The sequence below is a fragment of the Zonotrichia leucophrys genome, unplaced genomic scaffold (assembly GCF_028769735.1).
Source record: "Zonotrichia leucophrys gambelii isolate GWCS_2022_RI unplaced genomic scaffold, RI_Zleu_2.0 Scaffold_117_141768, whole genome shotgun sequence".
Lineage (NCBI taxonomy): Eukaryota > Metazoa > Chordata > Aves > Passeriformes > Passerellidae > Zonotrichia > Zonotrichia leucophrys.
This window is the reverse complement of record NW_026992322.1, coordinates 72,822-96,500: the sequence shown is the minus strand read 5'-3', so window position 1 is coordinate 96,500 and position 23,679 is coordinate 72,822. Positions and strand designations below refer to the sequence as shown.

At 63.7% G+C, this 23,679-nt stretch overlaps 1 protein-coding gene across 1 annotated transcript in view; it reads right to left on the bottom strand.

Annotated features, from left to right (window-relative positions):
• Positions 1–20,795, bottom strand: part of LOC135460888 (tenascin-X-like) — a gene marked incomplete at its 3' end in the record, with an annotated part of 65,255 nt that extends 44,460 nt beyond the window's left edge. Inside the window, exons 1-7 of the mRNA XM_064737855.1 lie at positions 20,546–20,795; positions 18,637–18,864; positions 14,812–14,924; positions 12,192–12,345; positions 4,691–5,644; positions 2,228–2,317; positions 817–1,110 (exon numbers count right to left, since the gene is read on the bottom strand). Of these exons, the coding sequence (XP_064593925.1) occupies positions 817–1,110; positions 2,228–2,317; positions 4,691–5,644; positions 12,192–12,345; positions 14,812–14,924; positions 18,637–18,864; positions 20,546–20,795 (2,083 nt within the window). The remainder of the gene's footprint in view (positions 1–816; positions 1,111–2,227; positions 2,318–4,690; positions 5,645–12,191; positions 12,346–14,811; positions 14,925–18,636; positions 18,865–20,545) is intronic.
• Between the last annotated feature and the right edge of the window lie 2,884 nt (positions 20,796–23,679).

Genomic DNA, 23,679 nt, shown 5'->3' with positions numbered 1-23,679 from the left:
GGTGATGGGTGTGTCCATCTGAACATCCATCCACACTTTCATCTCCTGGATCATTCATTCTGGCCTTCATCACCAACTCATCTATTCAAGCACGGTTCTTCGCAGACAACTTTTGCTTCAACCAATTCTTTAACTTCCCCCTCTTTTGGATCATCCAGCCACCAAATCACTGATTTGATACATCAAACCTCCAGCAAAGTGTCCCCACACCCATTCACCGCTGATCATCATCATCATCATCACCATCCATCATTACCCATCAGAATCAGCATCCATCCATCCATCCATAGATCCATCCATCCATCCATAGATCCATCCATCATCCATCCATCCATCCATCCATCCATCCATCCATAGATCCATCCATAGATCCATCCATCATCCATCCATCCATCCATCCATCCATCCATCCATCCATCCATCCATAGATCCATCCATCCATCCATCCATCCATCCATCCATCCATCCATCCATCCATCCATCCATCCATCCATCCATCCATCCATCCATCCATCCATCCATCCATCCATCCATCCATCCATCCATCCATCCATCCATCCCACCATGCTGTTACCCGTCCTCCACCCCCGAGCTGGCACTCGGGATTGGAGGAAACTGAGGAGAGCTTTGGTGGAAGGATGGGTGCTGGATGACGATGGTAACAATGATGATGGGTGATGATGATGATGACAGTGAGTTCTTGACAGCAGGTGAGTATGGGATGGGATGAGATGGGATACGATGGTCCACCCACCCATCCATCCATCCATCCATCCACCCACCCATCCATCCCTCCATCCATCCATCCACCCTCACCTGTGATGACATCAGTGGACACACGGTCGATCCTCTTCTCACCCCGGAGCCCGTAGAGGTGGAAGCGGTACCGGCGGGACGGGGACAGCCCTGGCACTGTCACCCAGCGGGAGCCGCCATCGATGGGCAGGGCCTGGGGCTGGCCCTGGGCATCCCGGTACTGCAGCGTGAAGGAGTCAAAGGAGCCCTCGGGGACGCTCCAGTGCAGCTCCACAGAGCTGGGGGTGACACTGGTGACACTGAGGTCACCCAGGGCTGGCCGGGATGGACGCTGCTTTTCTGGCTCGGCGCTGACTGCAATGGAGTAGGAGCAGTGTGGGCACAGGCAGCTGTCTGTCCATTCCCATGGCCATCCATGTGCCCAGCCTCCCTCCGTCCATCCCTCCCTTTTCCCTCCATCTCTTCATCCATCCCGTCCTCCATTCATGTCTGCATTCATCAGTGTCTCCATCTCTCTAATCCATGGGCCATCCATCCATCCATCCATCCGTCCATCATCCATCCATCCATCCATCCATCCATCCATCCACCCATCCATCCATCCATCCATCCATCCATCCGTCCATCCATCCATCCATCCACCCATCACCATCCATCCATCCATCCATCCATCATCCATCATCCATCCATCATCCATCCATCCATCCATCCATCCATCATCCATCCATCCACCCATCCATCCATCCATCCATCCATCCATCCATCCATCCATCCATCATCCATCCATCCATCCATCCATCCATCATCCATCCATCATCCATCCCTGTGTCCGTCCATCCATCCGTCCATCCATCATCCATCCATCCATCATCCATCCATCCATCATCCATCCATCCATCCATCATCCATCCATCCATCCATCCATCCATCCATCCAACCCATCCATCCATCCATCCATCCATCCATCATCCATCCATCCATCCATCCATCCATCATCCATCCATCCATCCATCCATCCATCCATCCATCCTCCCTCCATCCATCCATCCATCCATCCATCCATCCATCCATCCATCCATCCATCCATCCCCCCCTGTGTCCGTCCATCCTTCCATCCATCCATCCTCCCATCCATCCATCCATCCATCCATCCATCCATCCATCCATCCATCCATCCATCCATCCATCCACCCACCCATCCATCCATCCACCCATCCATCCATCCATCCATCCATCCATCCATCCATCCATCCATCCATCCATCCATCCATCCATCCATCCATCCATCCATCCACCCATCCATCCATCCATCCATCCATCCATCCATCCATCCATCCATCCATCCATCCATCCATCCATCCATCCATCCATCCTCTCTCCATCCCAGAATCTCCTGAACTGGATGGGACCCACAGGGGCCATCAACTCCAACCCCTGAGCTGATCCCGTCCATCCTTCCCCACGTCCGTACCTGTTTTCCCCACGTCCCTCCACGGCTCCATCACCTTCATCCTGTCCAAGTCGCCCCATTCCAGCACTTCCACCTGGTTTCCACCGTCCCCTGTCCCCAGAGAGTGCGTTACAGGACATCCCTGACACCCCTCTCCCATTTCCCTCCCCAGGATGTCCTTCCTCCTGATCCCTGTGATCCTCCTCCTCCTCAGGATGTCCCTTCCACCCATCCTCCCTGTTCCTCTCTCCGGCATGTCCTTCCTCCTGATCCTTGTGATCCTCCTCCTCCTCAGGATGTCCCTTCCACCCATCCTCCCTGTTCCCCTCTCCAGGTTGTCCTTCCTCCTGATCCCTGTGATCCTCCTCCTCCTCCTCAGGATGTCCCTTCCATCCATCTTCCTCATCTCTCCTGTTCCTCTCCCCTCCATCCCTACCTGGAATGTCCCTTCCCCGTCCTGTCCCTGTCCCCATTCCCACCTCCCTGCATCCATCTCACTCCGATGTTCCTTTCTCCTCATCCTCCCTGTTCCCCTCTCCAGGTTGTCCTTCCTCCTGATCCCTGTGATCCTCCTCCTCCTCAGGATGTCCCTTCCACCCATCCTCTCCATCCTCCCTGTCCCTGTCCCCCTGTCCCCTCCATCCCACCCTCCCTGGAATGTCCCTGTCCCTGTCCCATTCCCACCTCCCTGCATCCATCTCACTCTGATGTTCCATTCTCCACATCCTCCATGTTCTCCATCCCCTCCATCTCACCCTGCCTGGAATGTCCTTGTCCCTGTCCCTGTCCCTGTCCCACCATCCCCTCACTCTGATGTTCCTCTCTCCCCATCTCCCCTGTTCCCCAGTTCCCCATCCCCTCCATCCCACTCTCCCTGTCCCTGTCCCTGTCCCTGTCCCTGTCCCCATCCTGTCCCTTTCCTGTCCCCGTCCCCATCCTGTCCCTGTCCCTGTCCCTGTCCCTGTCCCTGCCCTGTCCCCGTCCTGTCCCTGTCCCTGTCCCTGTCCCTGTCCCTGTCCCCATCCCTGTCCCTGTCCCCATCCTGTCCCTGTCCCTTCCCTGTCCCTGTCCCTGTCCCCATCCTGTCCCTCTCCCTGTCTCTGTCCTTGCCCTGTCCCTGTCCCTGTCCCTGTCCCTATCCCCGTCCTGTCCCTATCCCCGTCCTGTCCCTTCCCTGTCCCCATCCTGTCCCTGTCCCCATCCTGTCCCTGTCCATGTCCCTGTCCTGTCCCTGTCCCCGTCCCTGTCCCTGTCCCCATCCCTGCCCCCGTCCTGTCCCTGCCCCTGTCCCTGTCCCTGTCCCTGTCCCTGTCCCTGTCCCTGTCCCTGTCCCTGCCCCTGCCCCTGTCCCTGTCCCTTTCCTGTCCCCGTCCTGTCCCCATCCTGTCCCTGTCCTGTCCCCATCCTGTCCTGTCCCTTTCCTGTCCCCGTCCCATCCTGTCCCTGTCCCTGTCCCTGTCTCTGTCCCTGTCCCTGTCCCCATCCTGTCCCTGCCCCTGTCCCTGTCCCCGTCCTGTCTCTGTCCCTGTCCCTGTCCCTGTCCCCATCCTGTCCCTGTCCCTTTCCTGTCCCCGTCCCCATCCTGTCTCTGTCCCTGTCCCTGTCCCTGTCCTGTCCCCGTCCTGTCCCTGTCCTGTCCCCATCCTGTCCCTGTCCCCGTCCCCGTCCCTGTCCCTGTCCTGTCCCTGTCCCCGTCCTGTCCCTGTCCCTGTCCCTGTCCCTGTCCCTGTCCCTGTCCTGTCCCTGTCCCTGTCCCTGTCCCTGTCCCTGTCCTGTCCCTGTCCCTGTCCTGTCCCCATCCTGTCCCTGTCCCTGTCCCTGTCCCTGTCCCTGTCCTGTCCCTGCCCCTGTCCCCATCCTGTCCCTGTCCCTGTCCTGTCCCCATCCTGTCCCTGTCCCTGTCCTGTCCCTGTCCCTGTCCCTGTCCCTGTCCCTGTCCCTGTCCCTGTCCCTGTCCCCATCCTGTCCCTGCCCCTGTCCCCATCCTGTCCCCGTCCTGTCCCTGTCCCTGCATTCCCCTCACTCTGATGTTCCTCTCTCCCCATCTCCCCTGTTCCCCAGTTCCCCATCCCCTCCATCCCACTCTCCCTGTCCCCATCCTGTCCCTGTCCCTGTCCCTGTCCCTGTCCCCATCCTGTCCCCATCCTGTCCCTGTCCCTGTCCCCATCCTGTCCCTGTCCCCGTCCCTGTCCCTGTCCCCGTCCTGTCCCTGTCCCTGTCCCCGTCCTGTCCCTTCCCTGTCCCTGTCCCTGTCCCTGTCCCTGTCCCTGTCCCTGTCCCCATCCTGTCCCTGTCCCTGTCCCCGTCCTGTCCCTGTCCCTGTCCCTGTCCCCATCCTGTCCCCGTCCTGTCCCTGTCCCACCATCCCCTCACTCTGATGTTCATCTCTCCCCATCTCTTCCCCCCTCCAGGATGTCCCTCCCTTGTCCCCCCATCCCCGGGGTCTCCTTCCCCCTCGCCCCTCCCCAGTGTCCCCACAGCCACCTGTGTGTCCCCGCGCTGTCCCCAGGCCCGGGTGCCGCCGCAGGACGTAGGCCAGGATGGCACGGGCCACCCCTGTCACCGTCTGGTTGCCACGCAGAGGGAACTTGGTGGCCCGGAGGTGGCTCTCGAGGCGCTGCAGCAGCGAGCCACTGTACGGGGACAGCCGGGCCACCAGCTCCTGCAGGGAGGGGACGCCTGGGGACAGGGGGGACCATGGGGACTCTGGGGACCACGGGGGTGGAGGGGACCCTGGGGACCCTGGGGACACTGGGGACCCTGGGGACACTGGGGACCCTGGGGACACTGGCAGATCGTGGGACGCTGGGGACACTGGGGACCACGGGGATGGAGGAGACCCTGGGGACACTGGGGACCCTGGGGACCCTGGGGACACTGGGGACACTGGCAGCTCTGGGAACTCTGGGGACTCTGGGGACATTGGGAACTCTGGGGACACTGGGGACACGGATGACCCCGGGGATCCTGGTGACCCTGGGGATTCTGGGGACTCTGGTGACACCGGTGACCCTGGGGACTCTGGTGACACCGGTGACCCTGGGGACTCTGGTGACTCTGGTGGCACCGGTGACCCTGGTGACTCTGGTGACACCGGTGACCCTGGTGACTCTGGTGACACTGGTGACCCTGGGGACTCTGGTGACACTGGTGACACTGGTGACTCTGGTGACACTGGGGACTCTGGTGGCACCGGTGACCTCGCGGGTGCTGGCGATCCCAGGGACCCTCGAGCTGCTGGAGATGCTGGAACCTTGGCAGATGCTGGTGACCCCAAGGAGCCGGGTGACCCCAGGGACAAGTCTGGTGACAGGGGTGACACCGGTGACCCTGGGGACTCTGGGGGTCCTCGGGCTGGCGGTGCCACTGCTGGGGACCCCAGGGAGCCCTGAGGTGACGCCGGGGACCCCTCGTGGTGGGGCACAGACGGGGTGAGCGCTGTGGGACAAAGGGGAGCCGTGTCACCAACGTGTCACAGACACTGGGGACATCCCTGTCCCCATCCCATGTCCCCATGTCCGTGTCACCCCCTGTCGCCATGCCCAGGCTACCCCTGTCCCTGTTCCCACCCTTGTCCCCACCCCCTGGCCATGCCATTGTCCCCAACGCCATCCTCGTGCCACCCCATCTCTGCTCAGTGCCACGCTGTCACCCCACTGTCACCATCGCCGTGACATTGCTGACCTCACACCTGGGCTGTCCCCTTCATGGTGACACTGTGCTGTCATTGTGCCATTGCTGTCCCCTTCATGGTGACACTGTGCTGTCCCCGTGCCATTCCTGTCCCCTTCACAGTGACACTGTGCTGGCCCTGTGTCATTCCTGTCCCCATCACGGGACACTGTGCTGTCATTGTGCCATTGCTGTCCCCTTCACGGTGACACTGTGCTGTCATTGTGCCATTCCTGTCCCCTTCACGGTGACACTGTGCTGTCCCCTGTGCCATTCCTGTCCCCTTCACGGGGACACTGTGCTGTCCCCGTGCCATTCCTGTCCCCATGGTGACACTGTGCTGTCCCTGTGCCATTCCTGTCCCCTTCATGGTGACACTGTGCTGTCCCGTGCCATTCCTGTCCACGGTGACACTGTGCTGTCCCCGTGCCATTCCTGTGCCCTTCACAGTGACACTGTGCTGTCCCTGTCCCTGTGCCATTGCTGTCCCCATCACGGTGACACTGTGCTGTCCCCTGTGCCATTGCTGTCCCCTTCACGGTGACACTGTGCTGTCCCCTGTGCCATTCCTGTCCACGGTGACACTGTGCTGTCCCCTGTGCCATTCCTGTCCCCATGGTGACACTGTGCTGTCCCTGTGCCATTGCTGTCCCCTTCATGGTGACACTGTGCTGTCCCCGTGCCATTCCTGTCCCCTTCACGGTGACACTGTGCTGTCCCTGTGCCATTCCTGTCCCCATCATGGTGACACTGCGCTGTCCCCGTGCCATTGCTGTCCCCTTCATGGTGACACTGTGCTGTCATTGTGCCATTCCTGTCCCCATGGTGACACTGTGCTGTCCCTGTGCCATTGCTGTCCCCTTCACGGTGACACTGTGCTGTCATTGTGCCATTCCTGTCCCCTTCACGGTGACACTGTGCTGTCCCCGTGCCATTCCTGTCCCCTTCACGGTGACACTGTGCTGTCCCTGTGCCATTCCTGTCCCCATGGTGACACTGTGCTGTCCCTGTGCCATTGCTGTCCCCATCACGGTGACACTGTGCTGTCCCCGTGCCATTGCTGTCCACGGTGACACTGTGCTGTCCCTGTGCCATTCCTGTCCCCATCACGGTGACACTGTGCTGTCCCTGTGCCATTCCTGTCCCCTTCACGGTGACACTGTGCTGTCCCCGTGCCATTCCTGTCCCCTTCACGGTGACACTGTGCTGTCCCTCTGCCATTGCTGTCCCCTTCACGGTGACACTGTGCTGTCCCTGTGCCATTCCTGTCCCCTTCACGGTGACACTGTGCTGTCCCTGTCCCTGTGCCATTCCTGTCCCCATGGTGACAGTGCGCTGTCCCCGTGCCATTGCTGTCCTCATCACGGTGACACTGTGCTGTCCCTGTCCCTGTGCCATTCCTGTCCCCTTCACGGTGACACTGTGCTGTCCCTGTGCCATTCCTGTCCCCATGGTGACACTGTGCTGTCCCCGTGCCATTCCTGTCCACGGTGACACTGTGCTGTCCCTGTGCCATTCCTGTCCCCTTCACGGTGACACTGTGCTGCCCGTGCCATTCCTGTCCCCTTGTGACACTGTGCTGTCCCCTGCCATTCTGTCCCCTTCATGGTGACACTGTGCTGTCCCTGTGCCATTCTGTCCAGTGACATGTGCTGTCCCTGCTGTCCCCTTCATCGGTGACACTGTGCTGTCCCCGTGCCATTCTGTCCATGGTGACACTGTGCTGTCCCTGTCCTCTGCCTTCCTGTCCACGGTGACACTGTGCTGTCCCTGTGCCATTCCTGTCCCTCACGGTGACACTGTGCTGTCCCTGTGCCATTGCTGTCCCCTTCATGGTGACACTATGCTGTCCCTGTGCCATTCCTGTCCCCATCACGGTGACACTGTGCTGTCCCTGTGCCATTGCTGTCCCCATCACGGTGACACTGTGCTGTCCCTGTGCCATTCCTGTCCCCATGGTGACACTGTGCTGTCCCCGTGCCATTGCTGTCCCCTTCACGGTGACACTGTGCTGTCCCCGTGCCATTCCTGTCCCCATGGTGACACTGTGCTGTCCCCGTGCCATTCGCTGTCCCCATGGTGACACTGTGCTGTCCCTGTGCCATTGCTGTCCCTCCACGGTGACACTGTGCTGTCCCCGTGCCATTCTGTCCCCATAGGTGACACTGTGCTGTCCTGTGCCATTGCTGTCCCCATCCGGTGACACTGTGTGCTGTCCCGTGCCATTTCTGTCCCCTTCACGGTGACACTGTGCTGTCCCCGTGCCATTCCTGTCCCCATGGTGACACTGTGCTGTCCCTGTCCCCATGCCATTCCTGTCCACGGTGACACTGTGCTGTCCCCTGTGCCATTCCTGTCCCCATCACGGTGACACTGTGCTGTCCCTGTCCCGTGCCATTTCTGTCCCCTTCATGGTGACACTGTGCTGTCCCTCTGCCATTCCTGTCCCCATGGTGACACTGTCCTGTCCCTGTGCCATTCCTGTCCCCCTCACGGTGACACTGTGCTGTCCCTGTCCCCGTGCCATTCCTGTCCCCATGGTGACACTGTGCTGTCCCCTGTGCCATTCCTGTCCCCTTCATGGTGACACTGTGCTGTCCCCTGTCCATTCCTGTCCCCATGGTGACACTGTGCTGACATTGTGCCATTCCTGTCCCCTTCATGGTGACACTGTGCTGTCCCCGTGCCATTCCCGTCCCTCACGGTGACACTGTGCTGTCCCTGTCCCTGCTGCCATTCCTGGTCACCCTTCATCTGTCACACTGGTGTCACTGTCTTCCCGTGCCATTCCTGTCCCAGTGACACTGTGCTGTCCTTGCATCTCCCTAGGTGACTGTGCTTCTTGTGCCATTGCTGTCCCCTTCACGGTGACACTGTGCTGTCCCCTGTGCCATCCTGTCCCCTTCACGGTGCACTGTGCTGTCCCTGTGCCATCCTGTCCCCTTCACGGTGTCACTGTGCGTCCTGTGCCATTCCTGTCCCTTTACGGTGACACTGCTGTCCCTGTGCCACCTGTCCCTCACGGTGACACTGTGCCTGTCCATTGTGCCCATGGCTGTCCCCTTCACGGGTGTACCACTGTGCTGTCCCTGTGCCATTCCTGTCCCCTCACGGTGACACTGTGCTGTCCCCTGTGCCATCCTGTCCCCATCACGGTGCACTGTGCTGTCATTGTGCCATTGCTGTCCCCTCACGGTGCATGTATGTCACTGCTGCTGTCCCCTGTGCTGTCCCCCATTGCGTGTCCTCACTCCACGTGACACTGCCTGCCATGTCCCCTCACGTGCCACTGTCCGCATGTCCCCACCGGTCCACTGCAGTGACACTGTGCTGTCCCCGTGTCTGCCATTGCTGTCCCATGGATGACCTCACTGTGCTGCTCCCCGTGCCATTGCTGTCCCCTTCATGGTGACACTGTGCTGTCCCCGTGCCATTCCTGTCCACGGTGACACTGCGCTGTCCCTGTGCCATTCCTGTCCCCACGGTGACACTGTGCTGTCCCTGTCCCCATGGTGACCCCATGCCATCGCTGTCCCCACCCCTGGGCCATCCCCACTGTCTCTGTGCCACCCTGTCCCTGTCCCCATGTCACCCACTGTCCCCATTTCCACTCCTGTCCCTGCTGTGTCCCTCACTCTCCATCTCTGTGCCCGCTGCCTTGTCCCCAGGTGTCCCCACGGTGTCCCCAGGTGTCCCCAAGTGTCCCCACCGTGTCCCCAAGTGTCCCCAGGTGTCCCAGGTGTGCACCACCCTGTTCCCATGGTGTCCCCAGGTGTCCCCAAGGTGTCCCCAGGTGTGTCCCAGGGGTGTCCCCAGGTGTCCCTGTGGTGTCCCCAGGTGTAGGACCCTCTCTCCACCCTCACCCCCCTGCCCTTCCCCCCCTTGCTCCAATCCTGTTGCCCTGCCCTGTCCCCACCGTGTCCCCACCATGTCCCCAAGTGTCCCCAGGTGTCCCTGTGGTGTCCCCAGGTGTCCCCACCTGTGCACAGGTGCAGGACCCTCTCTGAATCCTCCTCCCCATCCCATTCCCACCCTCACCCCCCTGCCATTCCCACCCCCTGCCCTGTCCCCACCGTGTCCCCAGATGTCCCCACGTGTTCCCAGGTGTCCTCAGGTGTCCCCAGGTGCAGGACCCTCTCTCCACCCTCACCCCCCTGCCATTCCCACCCTCCCCCCGTTCCTGTTTCCCCATTCCTTGCCCTGTCCCCACCGTGTCCCCACAGTGTCCCCAGGTGTCCCCAGGTGTCCCCACGGTGTCCCCAGGTGTCCCCGGGGTGTCCCCAGGTGTCCCAGGTGTCCCCAGGTGTCCCCACGGTGTCCCCAGGTGTCCCAGGTGTCCCCAGGTGTAGGACCCTCTCTCCATCCTCACCCCCATGCCATTCCCACCCCGTTCCTGTCCCCACCGTGTCCCCAGGTGTCCCCAGGTGTCCCCAAGTGTCCCCACGGTGTCCCTGTGGTGTCCCCAGGTGTAGGACCCTCTCTCCACCCTCACCCCCCTGCCATTCCCACCCTCGCCCCAATCCTGTTGCCCTGCCCTGTCCCCACCGTGTCCCCAGGTGTCCCCAGATGTCCCCAGCTGTCCCCAAAGTGTCCCCAGGTGTCCCCAGGTGTGCACCACCCTGTTCCCATGGGGTCCCCAGGTGTCCCCAGGTGTCCCTGTGGTGTCCCCAGGTGTCCCCACCTGTGCACAGGTGCAGGACCCTCTCTCCATCCTCACCCCCCTGCCATCCCCACCCTCCCCCCAATCCTGTTGCCCTGCCCTGTCCCCACAATGTCCCCAGGTGTCCCAGATGTCCCCAGGTGTCCCCAGGTGTCCCTGTGGTGTCCCCAGGTGTCCCCACCTGTGCACAGGTGCAGGACCCTCTCTCCATCCTCACCCCCCTGCCATTCCCACCCTCACCCCGTTCCTGTTTCCCCATTCCTTGCCCTGTCCCCACCGTGTCCCCAGGTGTCCCCAGGTGTCCCCAGGTGTGCACCACCCTGTTCCCATGGTGTCCCCAGGTGTCCCCAGGTGTCCCCAGGTGTCCCCAGGTGTGCACCACCCTGTTCCCATGGTGTCCCCAGATGTCCCTGTGGTGTCCCCAGGTGCAGGACCCTCTCTCCACCCTCACCCCCCTGCCATTCCCACCCTCCCCCCAATCCTGTTGCCCTGCCCTGTCCCCACCGTGTCCCCACCATGTCCCCAAGTGTCCCCAGATGTCCCTGTGGTGTCCCCAGGTGTCCCCAGGTGCAGGACCCTCTCTCCATCCTCTTCCCCATCCCATTCCCACCCTCACCCCCCTGCCATTCCCACCCCCTGCCCTGTCCCCACCGTGTCCCCAGATGTCCCCACGTGTTCCCAGGTGTCCCCAGGTGTGCACCACCCTGTTCCCACCGTGTCCCCAGGTGTCCCCAGGTGTCCCCAGGTGCAGGACCCTCTCTCCATCCTCCTCCCCATCCCATTCCCACCCTCACCCCCCTGCCATTCCCACCCCCTTTCCTGTCCCCACTGTGTCCCCACAATGTCCCCAGGTGTCCCCAGATGTCCCTGTGGTGTCCCCAGGTGTCCCCACCTGTCCCCAGGTGCAGGATGCTCTCTCCATCCTCACCCCCCTGCCATCCCCACCCTCACCCCGTTCCTGTTTCCCCATTCCTTGCACTGTCCCCACTGTGTCCCCAGGTGTCCCCAGGTGTCCCCATCCCTCCCAAGGTGTCCCCAGGTGTCCCCAGGTGTCCCCAGGTGCCCCCAGGTGTCCCCACCTGTCCCCAGGTGCAGGACCCTCTCTCCACCCTCACCCCCCTGCCATTCCCACCTTCGCTCCAATCCTGTTGCCCTGCCCTGTCCCCACCGTGTCCCCAGGTGTCCCCAGGTGTCCCCACCTGTGCACAGGTGCAGGACCCTCTCTCCATCCTCCTCCCCATCCCATTCCCACCCTCACCCCCCTGCCATTCCCACCCCCTTTCCTGTCCCCACCGTGTCCCCAAGTGTCCCCAGTGTCCCCACGTGTCCCCACGTGTCCCCACCTATGCACCACCCTGTTCCCATGGTGTCCCCAGGTGTCCCTGTGGTGTCCCCAGGTGTAGGACCCTCTCCACTCTCACCCCCACGCCATTCCCACCCCCTTTCCTGTCCCCACCGTGTCCCCAGGTGTCGCCAGATGTCCCCACGGTGTCCCCAGGTGTCCCCAGGTGTCCCCACCTGTGCACAGGTGCAGGACCCTCTCTCCATCCTCCTCCCCATCCCATTCCCACCCTCACCCCCACGCCATTCCCACCCCCTGCCCTGTCCCCACCATGTCCCCAAGTGTCCCCAGGTGTCCCCAGGTGTCCCCACCTGTGCGCAGCCGCAGGACCCCGGGTGCCCCCAGGTGTGGCCCCCGCCGGGCCTGGACCAGCAGCTCGAAGGGGCGGCCTGGGGACAGCCCTGTCACCGAGAAGGCGACGGCAGAGCTGGGCAGTTCGTGCGTCGTCATGGCCACCGGGTCATCCTGGGGACATTTGGGGACACAGTGAGGGGACATGGGGACACCACAGGGACACACTGGGGACACACTGGGAGACACCATGGGACATAATGAGAGAAACCATGGGGACACACTGAACACTGGGGACACACTGGGGACACACTGGGGACACACTGGGAGACACCATGGGACATAATGAGAGAAACCATGGGGACACACTGAACACTGGGGACACACTGGGGACACAGGCTGAGGACACCATGGGACACACTGGGGAAACCCTGGGGACACACTGGGGACACACTGGGGACACACTGAACACTGGGGACAAATTGGGGACATTGCTGAGGACACCATGGGACACACTGGGGACACAATGGGGACACCACAGGGACACACTGGGGACACACTGAACACTGGGGGAAACCTTGGGGACACCACAGGGACGCACTGGGGACACTGGGGACACACTGGGGGACACCATGGGACATAATGAGAGAAACCATGGGGACACCACAGGGAACATTGGGGACACACTGGGGACACACTGGGGACACACTGGGGACACACTGGACACAGGCTGAGGACACCATGGGACACACTGGGGACACACTGGGGACACACTGGGGACACACTGGGGACACACTGGACACTGGGGACAAATTGGGGACATTGGTGAGGACACCATGGGACACACTGGGGACACAATGGGGACACACTGGGGACACCTTAGGAACTTGTTGGGAGCTTGAGGGACACACTGGGGACATGTTGGGGACAAGGTGGGGACAGGGTGGTGACTCGTTGGGGACACACCAGGAACGTGGTGGAGACAGCACAGGGAACACTGGGGACAAATTGGGGACATTGGTGAGGACACCATGGGACACACTGGGGACACACTGGGGACACCTTAGGAACGTGTTGAGACCTTGAGGGACACATTGGGGACATCTTGGGGACACAGCGGGGACAGGGTGAGGACATTGGGGGACACCACAGGAACACACCAGGAATGGGGTGGAGACACCACAGGGAACATTGGGGACATTGGGGACACACTGGGGACACATTGGGGACACACTGGGGACAGGCTGGGACACACTGGGGACAGGCTGGGGACACACTGGGGACACACTGGGGACACCCTGGGGACACACTGGGGACAGGCTGGAACACACTGGGGACACAGGGTCACCCTGGGGACACACTGGGGACAGGCTGGAACACGCTGGGGACACACTGGGGACACACTGGGGACAGGCTGGGGACATGCTGGGACACACTGGGGACACATTGGGGTCACCCTGGGGACACACTGGGGACAGGCTGGGACACATTGGGGTCACCCTGGGGACACACTGGGGACAGGCTGGAACACACTGGGGACACACTGGGGACACACTGGGGACAGGCTGGGACACACTGGGGACACACGGGGGACATGCACACGTTTGGGACACATTTTGGGGACACACGTAGGGGATACCATTGGGGACACCTTGGTGACACACGGGGATGATTTGGGGACACGTTGGGCTCTTCCCATTGTGGCCACACAGGTGGCACTGGGGTGGTGCCCCTGGCATGTCCCTGTCCCCGCTGTGTCCCCTGGCATGTCCCTGTGCCACCCCCAGGTGTCCCCTCCTGTCCCTGTGCCACCCCAGGTGTCCCCTCCTGTGCCACCCCCGTGTCCCCACTCACCAGTGGCACCAGTGTCCCCTCCTGTCCCTGTGCCACCCCAGGTGTCCCCTCCAGTGCCACCCCCGTGTCCCCACTCACCAGTGGCACCAGTGTCCCCTCCTGTCCCTGTGCCACCCCCGTGTCCCCACTCACCAGTGCCACCCCCGTGTCCCCTCCTGTCCCTGTGCCACCCCCGTGTCCCCACTCACCAGTGGCACCAGTGTCCCCTCCTGTGCCACCCCCGTGTCCCCTCCAGTGCCACCCCCGTGTCCCCACTCACCAGTGCCACCCCCGTGTCCCCTCCTGTGCCACCCCCGTGTCCCCACTCACCAGTGGCACCCCCGTGTCCCCTCCTGTCCCTGTGCCACCCCCATGTCCCCACTCACCAGTGGCACCAGTGTCACCTCCTGTGCCACCCCCGTGTCCCCTCCTGTCCCTGTGCCACCCCAGGTGTCCCCTCCTGTGCCACCCCCGTGTCCCCTCCTGTCCCTGTGCCACCCCCGTGTCCCCACTCACCAGTGGCACCCCCGTGTCCCCTCCTGTGCCACCCCCGTGTCCCCTCCTGTGCACCCCGTGTCCCACTCACCAGTGGCACCAGTGTCCCCTCCTGTGCCACCCCCGTGTCCCCACTCACCAGTGGCACCAGTGTCCCCTCCTGTGCCACCCCCAGGTGTCCCCTCCTGTGCCACCCCCGTGTCCCCACTCACCAGTGGCACCCCCGTGTCCCCTCCTGTGCCACCCCCGTGTCCCCTCCAGTGCCACCCCCGTGTCCCCTCTCACCAGTGCCACCCCCGTGTCCCCACTCACCAGTGGCACCAGTGTCACCCGGTAGCCGTCGGGCGGCACCGCGGGCTGGGCCCACGTGATGCGCAGCGACGTCGGCGTGCGGGAGGCCAGGCGGGGGGACACCCACGGCATCTCTGAGGGGACACAACGGGGACAGCGTGGGGACACCATGGGGACACCCAGGGCACCTCTGAGGGGACACAACGGGGACAGCATGGGGACAGAGCGGGGACAGCATGGGGACACCATGGGGACACCCATGGCACCTCTGAGGGGACACAACGGGGACAGCATGGGGACAGTGCGGGGACACCGTGGGGACACCATGGGGACACCCAGGGCACCTCTGAGGGGACACAACGGGGACAGAGTGGGGACAGTGCAGGGACACCGTGGGGACACCCAGGGCACCTCTGAGGGGACACAACGGGGACAGAGTGGGGACAGTGCAGGGACACCATGGGGACACCATGGGGACACCCAGGGCACCTCTGAGGGGACACAACGGGGACACCATGGGGACAGTGCAGGGACAGCATGGGGACACCTTGGGGACACATTAGGGACACCGTGGGGACACCATGGGGACATAATGGGGACACCTTGAGGACACCTTGGGGACAGTGCAGGGACACAATGGGGACACCATGGGGACAGTGCAGGGACACCGTAGGGACACCATGGGGACACCCAGAGCACCTCTGAGGGACACAACGGGGACAGAGTGGGGACACCATGGGGACACCATGGGGACACCCAGGGCACCTCTGAGGGGACACAACGGGGACAGAGTGGGGACAGAGCGGGGACAGCATGGGACACCATGGGGACACCCAGGGCATCTCTGAGGGGACACAACAGGGACACTGTGGGGACAGAGCAGGGACACCAGGGCACCTCTGAGGGGACATAACAGGGACACCATGGGGACACCACAAGGACACCTGGGGACACCATGGGGACAGTGCAGGGACACCCTGGGGACACCATGGGGACACCTTGGGGACAGTGCAGGGACACAATGGGGACACCATGGGGACAGTGCAGGGACACCGTAGGGACACCATGGGGACACCCAGAGCACCTCTGAGGGGACAGTGCAGGGACATCCTGGGGACACCATGGGATGCGGCATCCAGGGGCTGGACAGTGCAGGGACACCATGGGGACACCCGTGGGATGGGGACACCATGGGGACAACCCTGGGGACACCACTGGAGGGGATGGACAGTGCAGGGACACCATGGGGACACCACAGGGACACCCTGGGAGGGGACATCCAGGGGATGGACAGTGCGGGGGACACCCATGGGATGAGGACACCATGGGGACATCACAGGGACACCATGGGGACACACTGGGGACACCTTGGGGACACACTGGGGACACACTGGGGCACACATTGGGACACCGTGGGTCACCGTGGGTCACCGTGACGCACCGACATGGCAGCGGCGCCGCCCTAGCCCGGGTGGGGAGGACAGAGGATCCCTTTGGGGCACATTGGGGACACATTAGGGACACGGGGGTCCCTTTGGGGCACACTGGGGACACATTGGGGACACCGTGGGGACACCGTGGGTCACCGTGACGCACCGACGTGGCAGCGGGCGCCGCCCCAGCCCGGGTGGGGAGGACAGGGGGTCCCTTTGGGGCACATTGGGGACACCTTGGGGACACCATGGGGACACCGTGGGGACACCGTGGGGACACCGTGGGGACACCGTGGGTCACCGTGACGCACCGACGTGGCAGCGGGCGCCACGCCAGCCCGGGTGGGGAATCCCTTTGGGGCACATTGGGGACACATTAGGGACACATTGGGGACAGACACTTTGGGGACACACTGGGGACACACTGGGGACACCGTGGGGACACCGTGGGTCACCGTGACGCACCCACGTGGCAGCGCGCGCCGCCCCAGCCCGGGTGGGGAGGACAGGGGGTCCCTTTGGGGCACCATGGGGACACACTGGGGGCACCTTGGGGACAGACACTTTGGGGACACACTGGGGACACACTGGGGGCACACTGGGGACACACTGGGGACACCGTGGGGACACCGTGGGGACACTTTGGGGACACACTGGGGACACCATGAGGACACCGTGGGGACACTTTGGGGACACACTGGGACACCATGAGGACACCGTGGGTCACTGTGACGTACCCACGTGGCAGCCGGCGCTGCCCCAGCCCGGGTGGGGAATCCCTTTGGGGCACATTGGGGACACATTAGGGACACATTGGGGACAGACACTTTGGGGACACACTGGGGACACACTGGGGGCACCTTGGGGACACCGTGGGGACACCGTGGGGACACCGTGGGGACACCGTGGGGACACCGTGGGTCACCGTGACGCACCCACGTGGCAGCGGGCGCAGCCCCAGCCCGGGTGGGGAGGACAGGGGGTCCCTTTGGGGCACCTTGGGGACACCGTGGGGACACCGTGGGTCACCGTGGGTCACCGTGACGCACCCACGTGGCAGCGGGCGCCACGCCAGCCCGGGTGGCGAATCCCTTTGGGGCACATTGGGGACACATTAGGGACACATTGGGGACAGACACTTTGGGGACACACTGGGGACACACTGGGGACACACTGGGGACACCGTGGGGACACCGTGGGGACACCGTGGGTCACGGTGACGTACCCACGTGGCAGCGGGCGCCGCCCCAGCCCGGGTGGGGAGGACAGGGGGTCCCTTTGGGGCACATTGGGGCACAGGGGGTCCCTTTGGGGCACACTGGGGACACCTTGGGGACACCCTGGGGACACCGTGGGGACACCGTGGGTCACCGTGACGTACCCACGTGGCAGCGGGCGCCGCCCCAGCCCGGGTGGGGAGGACAGGGGGTCCCTTTGGGGCACATTGGGGACACCTTGGGGACACATTGGGGACACCTTGGGGACACATTGGGGACACGGTGGGGACACCTTGGGGACACCGTGGGTCACCGTGACGTACCCACGTGGCAGCGGGCGCCGCGCCAGCCCGGGCGGGGAGGACAGGGGGTCCCTTTGGGGCACATTGGGGACACATTAGGGACACATTGGGGACAGACACACTGGGGGCACCTTGGGGACACCATGGGGACACCGTGGGGACACCGTGGGTCACCGTGGGTCACCGTGACGTACCCACGTGGCAGCGGGCGCCACGCCAGCCCGGGTGGGGAATCCCTTTGGGGCACATTGGGGACACATTAGGGACACATTGGGGACAGACACTTTGGGGACACACTGGGGACACACTGGGGGCACCTTGGGGACACCATGGGGACACCGTGGGGACACCGTGGGGACACCGTGGGTCACCGTGACGTACCCACGTGGCAGCGGGCGCCGCCCCAGCCCGGGTGGGGAGGACAGGGGGTCCCTTTGGGGCACATTGGGGACACATTAGGGACACATTGGGGACACGGTGGGGACACCTTGGGGACACCTTGGGGACACCATGGGGACACCGTGGGGACACCGTGGGGACACACTGGGTCACCGTGACGTACCCACGTGGCAGCGGGCGCCACGCCAGCCCGGGTGGGGAATCCCTTTGGGGCACATTGGGGACACATTAGGGACACATTGGGGACAGACACTTTGGGGACACACTGGGGACACACTGGGGGCACCTTGGGGACACTATGGGGACACTTTGGGGACACTGTGGGTCACTGTGACGCACCGACGTGGCAGCGGGCGCCGCCCCAGCCCGGGTGGGGAGGACAGGGGGTCCCTTTGGGGCACATTGGGGCACAGGGGGTCCCTTTGGGGCACACTGGGGACACCTTGGGGACACCATGGGGACACCGTGGGGACACCGTGGGTCACCGTGACGTACCCACGTGGCAGCGGGCGCCGCCCCAGCCCGGCGCGCACGCCGCCGTGCCGCAGTCGGGGCCGCTCCAGCCCGGGAAGCAGCGGCAGCGCCCCCGCTCGCACCGGCCCTGGTCGCTGCAGCCGCGCGGGCACGCGGGGCGGGGCGGGGCCGGGGGCGGGGCCTCGCCCGAGGGGGCGGGGCAAGCGCAGGCACCGCCCTCGGGAGGGGCGCAGAGCTGGACGGAGCGGCCTGAGGGGGGGGGAGGGGACACGGACAGTGGGGTGAGACACGGTGACCCCCAAATGACACCCAATGACCCCCCCAAAAACCCCCCCAATGACCCCCCAAAACCCACCTCAGTGACCCCCGGTGACCCCCGGTGACCCCCAATGACACCCAAAAACCCCCCAATGACCCCCCAAAACCCCCCCCAATGACCCCCCAAAACCCACCTCAGTGACCCCTCAGTGACCCCCGGTGACCCCCAAATGACACCCAATGCCCCCCCCAAAAACCCCCCCAGTGTCCCCACCATAACCCACCTCAGTGACCCCCTCCAATGACCCCCCGGTGACCCCCAGTGTCCCCAATGTCCCCAATGTCCCCCATGTCCCCAATGTCCCCAATCCCCCCAATGTCCCCCATGTCCCCAATCCCCCAATGTCCCCAATGTCCCCCATGTCCCCAGTGTCCCCAATGTCCCCGCCCTGTCCCCTGTCACCTGTCCTGGCCTGCGGTCCCCCCTTGTCCCCCCAATGTCCCCAATGTCCCCCATGTCCCCAATGTCCCCGTGTCCCCAGTGTCCCCAATGTCCCCAATGTCCCCCATGTCCCCCATGTCCCCAGTGCCCCCAATCCCCCCCATGTCCCCAATGTCCCCCATGTCCCCTCAATCCCCCCAATGTCCCCCAATGTCCCCTCACTGTCCCCCATGTCCCCATGTCCCCCCAATCCCCCAATGTCCCCCAATGTCTCCAATGTCCTCCCAATGTCCCCCCAATCCCCCCCCAATCCCCCCAATGTCCTCCATGTCCCCAATGTCCCCCAATGTCCCCTCACTATCCCCAATGTCCCCAATGTCCTCCCATGTCCCCATGTCCCCAATGTCCCCAATGTCCCCCATGTCCCCCATGTCCCCAATGTCCCCTCAATCCCCCCAATGTCCCCTCACTGTCCCCAATGTCCCCAATGTCCCCAATGTCCCCAGTGTCCCCAATGTCCCCAGTGTCCCCAGTGTCCCCAATCCCCCCAATGTCCCCAATGTCCCCAATGTCCCCAATGTCCCCAATGTCCCCAATCCCCCCAATGTCCCCAATGTCCCCCATGTCCCCCATGTCCCCAGTGTCCCCAATCCCCCCAATGTCCCCAATGTCCCCAATGTCCCCAATGTCCCCCCAATGTCCCCCATGTCCCCCAATCCCCCAATGTCCCCAATGACCCGCAATGTCCCCAATGTCCCCAGTGTCCCCGCCCTGTCCCCTGTCACCTGTCCCGGCCTGCGGTCCCCCCTTGTCCCCCCAATGTCCCCAGTGCCCCCCATGTCCCCCATGTCCCCAGTGTCCCCAATCCCCCCAATGTCCCCAATGTCCCCAATGTCCCCGTGTCCCCAGTGTCCCCAATCCCCCCAATGTCCCCAATGTCCCCCATGTCCCCAATGTCCCCAATGTCCCCAATGTCCCCATGTCCCCCGTGTCCCCAATCCCCCCATGTCCCCAATGTCCCCAATGTCCCCAGTGTCCCCAATGTCCCCATGTCCCCAATGTCCCCAATGTCCCCCCCCGTCCCCTGTCACCTGTCCCGGCCTGCGGTCCCGCGGTGTCCCCGCAGTGTCCCCAATGTCCCCCATGTCCCCAGTGTCCCCAATCCCCCAATGTCCCCCATGTCCCCCATGTCCCCAGTGTCCCCAGTGTCCCCGCCCTGTCCCCTGTCACCTGTCCCGGCCTGCGGTCCCGCCGTGTCCCCGCAGTGTCCCCTCAGCGCCTGCACGTGTCCCTCGAGCTCCCGCAGCCGCCGCAGCACATCGGCCAGCGCGGCCCCGCACGGCCCGGGGACAGGGGACACCGACGGGGACACCGATGGGGACACCGGGGGGGACACCGGGGGTGGCACCGGGGGTGGCACCGCCTCCCCCCGCAGCGCCAGCGCCAGCAGCAGCAGCCGCAGCTCCAGGGACACCGGCATGGTCCTGCGGGACAGCGGGGGGACATTGTGGGGACACGGGGACATGGATGGGGATGTGGGGACATGGGGACATCGTGGGGACACGGGGACATGGATGGGGATGTGGGGACATGGATGGGGATGTGGGGACACGGGGACATTGTGGGGACATGGGGACATGGATGGGGATGTGGGGACATGGATGGGGATGTGGGGACATGGGGACATGGGGACATGATGGGGACATGGGGACATCGTGGGGACACGGGGACATGGATGGGGATGTGGGGACATGGGGACATGGATGGGGACATGGGGACATCGTGGGGACACTGCAAGGGGACACAGGGACATGGGCACATCGTGGGGACATGGGGACATGGATGGGGATGTGGGGACACGGGGACATGGGGGCATCGTGGGGACAGGGGACTGATGGGGTGGGGACATGGGGACTTGGATGGGGACATGGATGGGGACATGGGGACATGGATGGGGACATGGGGACATGGATGGGGATGTGGGGACATGGGGACATCGTGGGGGCATGGATGGGGACGTGGGGACATGGGGACATCGTGGGGACGCTGCGAGGGGGCACAGGGACACAGGGACATGGGGACATGGGGACACCGGTGGGGACACGGGACATGGGGACATCGACAGGGATGGCTGGGGACACTGGGGGACAACAGGACACTGGGGGACAGCATGGGGACCAGGGACAGGGACAGCGAGCAGGCCAGGTGCCATCCCAGAGTGGGACACTGGGGAACAACCAGAAAGGACACAGGGACATCCATGGGGACACCCCTGGGGACACACAGACACCTCAGACCCAGCACCCCCCCAGTCCATCCCAGTCCCCCCCAGTCCATCCCAGTGTTCCCCAGTTCCCTCCAGTTCCCCCCAGTTCCCTTCCAGTCCATCCCAGTGTTCCCAGTTCCCCCAGTGCCCCCCAGTCCATCCAGTCCCCCCAGTCCATCCCAGTTCCCCCAGTCCGCCCCAGTGCTCCCCAGTTCCCTCCCAGTGCTCCCCAGTTCCCCCTCCCACTTCCCCCAGTTCCCCCAGTTCCCCCAGTTCCCCCCCAGTCCATCCCAGTTCCCCCCCAGTCCATCCCAGTGCTCCCCAGTTCCCCCCCCCACCTCCCCCAGTTCCGCCCAGTTCCCTCCCAGTCCATCCCAGTGCTCCCAGTTCCCCCAGTACCCCCAATTCCCCCCAGTTTCCCCCAGATCTCTCAGTGCCCCCAGTCCTGCCCCTTTCTCCCAGTCCCTCCCAGTATCCCCCCAGTTCCCCCAGTCCAACCAGTTCCCCAGTTCCCCCAGTCCCCCCCAGTTCCCCATTCCCCCAATCCCCCCAGTCCCCCCAGTTCCCCCCAGTTCTCCTTCCCCAGTCCCCCCAGTTCCCCCCAGTTCCCCCCCTTCCCCAGTTCCCCCAGTCCCCCAGTTCCCCCCAGCCCCCCCTCTCCCCCAGTTCCCCCAGTTTCCCCCAGTTCCCCCAGTTCCCCAGTTCCCCCCTCCCCAGTTCCCCCAGTCCCCGCCCAGTCCCATCCCCAGTTCCCCCCAGTTCCCCAGTTCCCAGTCCCAGTCCCCCCAGTTCCACCCAGCTCCCCCCAGTTCCCCCAGTCCCCCCAGTTCCCCCGTCCTCCCAGTATCCCCCAGTCCATCCCAGTTCCCCATCCCCAGTCCTCCCAGTCCATCCCGTCCCCCCAGTCCATCCCAGTTCCCCAGTCCCCCCAGTTCCCCCAGTTCCCCCAGTTCCCCCCAGTTCCCCCAGTCCCCCCAGTTCCCCCAGTTCCCCCCAGTTCCCCCCAGTCCCCCAGTTCCCCCAGTTCCCCCCAGTATCCCCCAGTCCCCCAGTTCCCCCCAGTTCCCCCCAGTCCCCCCAGTCCCCCCAGTTCCCCCAGTTCCCCCCAGTCCCCCCAGTTCCCCCCAGTTCCCCCAGTATCCCCCAGTTCCCCCAGTTCCCCCAGTTCCCCCCAGTCCATCCAGTTCCCCCAGTCCCTCCAGTCCCCCCAGTCCCCCAGTTCCCCCAGTTCCCCCATCCCCCAGTTCCCTCCCAGTCCATCCCAGTCCCCCCAGTTCCCCCAGTTCCCCCAGTCCCTAGTCCCCCAGTTCCCCCAGTTCCCCCAGTCCCCCAGTCCCCCCAGTTCCATCCCAGTCCCCCAGTGCCTCCCAGTCCATCCCAGTCCATCCCGGTCCCCCCAGTCCATCCCAGTGCCCCCCCAGTTCCCCCCAGTCCCCCCCAGTTCCCCCCAGTTCCCCCCAGTATCCCCCAGCACCTCCGGCCGCTCCCGCTCCGCTCTCGCTCTGTCCCGGGCGGGGTGGCCCGAGGGGGGCGGGGCCGGAGGCGGGGCCAGGGGCGGGGCCTGGGCCACACCCAGCCCGCCCCCTCCCCAGGGGAGCCGCCCCCGCCCGTGTTTGGGGCGTTGCCATGGAAACCAAACAGCGGAGCGGGAGCGGCTCCAGGGAGAGCGGGGAGAGAAACCAGTGAGACCAGTAAGGGAAACCAGTGAGACCAGTAAGGGAAACCAGTGAGACCAGTGAGGGAAACCAGTGAGACCAGTAAGGGAAACCAGTGAGAAACATCCAGTAGGAACGGAGGAAACCAGGACTGGGGAAACCGAGAACATGAGACCATGAGGAAACCAGTGAGGGAAACCAGTGAGACCAGTGAGGAGAGGAACCAGGGAGTGAGGAACCAGTGAACCATAGGGAAACCAGTGAGACCAGTAGGAACGACAAAACCAGAACCAGTAAGGGAAACCAGTGAGACCAGTGAGGGAAACCAGTGACACCAGTAAGGGAAACCAGTGAGGGAAACCAGTGAGACCAGTAAGGGAAACCAGTGAGACCAGTAACACCAGTGAGAGAAACCAGTGACGTGAACCCAGTGACACCAGTAA